The sequence below is a fragment of the Quercus robur genome, chromosome 10 (assembly GCF_932294415.1).
Source record: "Quercus robur chromosome 10, dhQueRobu3.1, whole genome shotgun sequence".
In the NCBI taxonomy this organism is placed as follows: Eukaryota; Viridiplantae; Streptophyta; class Magnoliopsida; order Fagales; family Fagaceae; genus Quercus; species Quercus robur.
The window spans coordinates 2,173,255-2,177,102 of NC_065543.1; the positions used below are offsets into that span (position 1 = coordinate 2,173,255).

General features: G+C 34.9%; 1 protein-coding gene across 1 annotated transcript; it reads left to right on the top strand.

Annotated features, from left to right (window-relative positions):
- The first annotated feature begins 1,118 nt into the window (after nucleotides 1–1,118).
- Nucleotides 1,119–3,848, top strand: LOC126703519 (probably inactive leucine-rich repeat receptor-like protein kinase At5g48380). The gene is made up of 2 exons (XM_050402475.1): nucleotides 1,119–2,286; nucleotides 2,755–3,848. The coding sequence occupies exons 1-2, from the start codon at nucleotides 1,390–1,392 to the stop codon at nucleotides 3,754–3,756; spliced, it is 1,899 nt and encodes a 632-aa protein (XP_050258432.1). The 5' UTR covers nucleotides 1,119–1,389; the 3' UTR covers nucleotides 3,757–3,848.

Sequence of the window (3,848 nt, forward strand, 5' to 3'; positions counted from 1 at the left end):
CGCTTCTAATGGATCATATTCTTAATTTCTTATCTCAATTTGTTCCATGTACAAGACTTATAGTCAATGCTTGACATATAAAAGTAGAACATCTTTTCTAAAGTCCATCCTCTAAAAACTTGAGAAAAAATTCATTTAAATCAACACAATATAGAAATTAAAAAGGAATCAAAGAAAAATTGTCAAAAATAATGAAAATTTAATCTATGCATAAATATTTATAAGGATGAACACAATAGCAATAGCCTTTTTTTAATATAAAATAAATAAATGAAGGTAAAAAAAAAAAAATCTATGCTTATAAAAAGTATATATTTTATTATTTTTATTTTTATGCCAAAGATATCTAATGGTCTTTTTTTCTGGGTCGAAAGCCTTGAATTAATCTTTCATAATTCAGCCTACTCATTTATTTTTTAGGGCCAAGCAAAAACAAAGCCCAAAAGTTTTGAATTTCACAACGGTTCGGATAAGTATCGGAACGTGATCTTACTATGAAGTTTCTAGCTGTAATGGTGTTGCATTTGCATAGTGTTACGAAAATATGATGTGTTTCCGAAAAATTAGACAGCTAACTATTTTACTGTAGGATCATTCATTTTACCCATTATAAATTATAAAATGAGTTGAACATAATGCCCATTTGCGAGTGTTGAAGACTGAATTCTGTATGTCTTAAGTGTATTACTGTATATAAAACTCTACTAGTACTTGGGAATGCCTTTATATAGGCACATTATGTGTGTATCATATGGTACAAGCAATGTGAGTGTAGGGCAAGTACAATAACACAACAGGCCCAATACTCTTTTCTTGATGTATGATACAGGGCATAAGACAACAAACCTTGCAAAACGATTTATATTAACAACCACTTATTAATGAATGTTAATAGAAAAATTGATATTTACAAAATAATTGACCATATCAACATTTTGTAAAAATGTTATAAAATAATTTGTGCATATAATATTACTCCTAAAAGCAAATATTACCTACAAGATAAGAATATTTCCTATCTAGATATTTGAATTGATTTAGGTATTACCATATATTTTTATTTTTTATGAACTGCAACCCGACTGCCAAAACAAAACATAAATAAATGTTTTCTCATACCCTCCCTTTGTTTCACTTTGAGACATAATTAAGGTTGGAGAGAGAGAGAGAGAGCTTTCCACTCTCTGCTTGACTTGGAAAAGTACAAGCCAACTATTACTCTTTGTAATACTCAGCCAATTTCATCATTCAAACCAGTTTTTTGAAGATTCAAGAACTAATGAAATTTCCTGAAAATTATTTTGTTTTTATCTTTTTCGCTTTCTAAGTAGTTACATATAACGCTTCTTACCTCTGCGTTTTATTGGCAAACACTTAGAAGTAAATTACATGGCTCTTAATTCCAGAGTGTTGTTGAGTGCTCTTTTTTGCATAATCTTTGTTTGGTCATTTCTTGAAATAAGCAATGGCGTACAGAGTGATATCGAGTGCTTGAAGTCAATTAAACATTCGCTTGAAGACCCTTACGGCTACCTTAATAGTTCATGGGACTTCAACAACAATACTGAAGGTTTCATCTGCAAATTTACTGGGGTCGAATGCTGGCAACCCGATGAGAATAAGGTCTTAAATATCAGACTAAGCGACATGGGGCTCAGCGGCCAGTTCCCTCGGGGCATTAGAAACTGCACAAGTCTAACAGGGATAGACCTCTACAATAATGAACTTTTCGGACCCCTCCCATTTGACATAGCTGAGATAGTTCCGTATATCATAAGCCTCGACCTTTCCAGCAATCAATTTTCTGGCGAAATTCCAGTGAGCTTAGCCAATTGCACTTATCTAAATGTCCTTAAACTTGACCACAACCATCTAACTGGTCAAATCCCTCAGGAATTAAGCCTCCTCGCTCGTTTGAAACAATTCAGTGTTTCTAACAATATGTTGACAGGGCCTGTCCCTTACTTTGGCAGTTCCGGTATTCAGGCTGATAGCTATGCTAACAACAAGGGACTTTGTGGGGGGCCTTTGAAACCCTGTACAACTCCAAAGCGTGGATTGAAATTCGACTTTTCTTTCAAAGGTGGGTTTGTAGTTGGTTATGTGGTTTCTACAGTTTCAGTAATAACTATTTTTATGTCCTATTATGTGTCTTGCATTAATGACAAGAAAAGAGATAAGAAGAAGACACTGTCAAAAGGGAGGACTAGTAAGAACGAGGAAAAAGAAGCTGATCAAGTTAATCAGTCGCAAACTCAGGGGCTCCTGCAAGAAGCGACCAAAAAGGTACTTTATTTAACTGTAATAAACTCAAGAAACTTCTTTCAATTCCTCGTTTCTACAATTTTTTGGAAAAATATACAAAATCCATGAGGTTTTTCCATCAAAACATGAAATCGTGTAACAGCAGGGATTTTGACGGTAACACAAAACTTCATTTTGTACCTTAATCCCTTGGAAACTTGTAATCACATTAACAACTTACTGTTTGTTTCATTAAATGTGTAACAGTTTACACAATTAATAATAACTTAAGGGGTTAAGTGTTAAACTAAAGACAATAGGGGTTCCCTTTTTAGCAAGAAAATCAGAGGGTTTGTTTCTTCCCCAACCCCCCCCCCCCCCCCCCTCCCCCCCAAAAAAAAAAAAAAAATAATGCAATCGTGCAGCCCCTTAAAAGAAACATCCATCTGATAAATTTTGTTTTAACTTCATATTGGTACTAATCTAGAGTGGCAAATTATTGATCTGCAGAATTCTCAGTTGAAGGGAATGGTTACTAAAATGAACTTTATGGAACTCAGTGAGGCAACTAATAATTTCAGCACAGACAACGCCATTGGGCTGGGAAAGATGGGGGTGATGTACAAAGCAGTGCTTCCAAATGGTTCACCCCTTGCAGTTAAGAGGTTGCATGGTTGTCAATCATTTGAAAAACAATTCATATGTGAGCTATTGGCATTGGGTAGATTGAGACACAATAACATAATTCCCCTCTTGGGATTCTGCAGAGAAAGGAGGGAAAAACTTCTAGTGTACCAATATATATCGAATGGCAATCTTTATGATTGGCTACATGCAAAGGAAGGAAATGACAAGATCTTGGAATGGCCTTTGAGGATTAAAATTGCAATCGGGATAGCAAGAGGCTTGGCATGGCTTCACCACAAGTGGGATTTTAGAGTAGTGCATCTTAATTTGAGTTCAAACTCTATTTTACTTGATAAGAATTTTGTGCCCAAGATATCAAATTTTGGAGGGGCAAAAATATCTAGTTTTGAAGGGATGATGTTCATTGATTCAAATGACATTGACTCAAGCAATAGCTCTTTTGTAGACACTGGTGTTTGGGAGTTGGGTTTTGTTAAAAAGGATGTGTATGACTTTGGAATTTTGCTTCTTGAGCTAATCATAGGGAAGGAACCCATTCAAATCAACAATTTTTTGAACAGCTTTAATGGGAGCTTAGCTGACTGGATCATTCATCTTTTGAGTAGTTCTTCCGATCTCTACAGTGTCATTGATAAATCTCTAATTGGTCGAGGATTTGATGGTGAAATCTTTCAATTTCTTAGAATTGCATGTGATTGTCTTAACTTCTTTCCTAGTCAAAGGCCAACAATGTTTGAATTGTACAATACAGTAAGTACTCTTGGGGAGAGATATGGCATCACAAATGACTCTGAGTTATTGAGGCAAACAGAAATTGCTACTGCAAGTACCTCAAATGAAATTGTTTCGGTAGAAATTGCATAGACCCATTGATGTATGACATAGAAAGTGTATCTTTTCCCATGAGAAATATATGTAGACTATAGACAGAATTGCTTTTGGGTTATGTTTGTAGT

Coding starts and splice junctions, on each gene's coding strand:
- LOC126703519 (XM_050402475.1), top strand. CDS start 1,390: ATGGCTCTTAATTCCAGAGTGTTGTTGAGTGCTCTTTTTTGCATAATC. Junction 2,287..2,754: donor TGCAAGAAGCGACCAAAAAG/GTACTTTATTTA, acceptor ATTGATCTGCAG/AATTCTCAGTTGAAGGGAAT.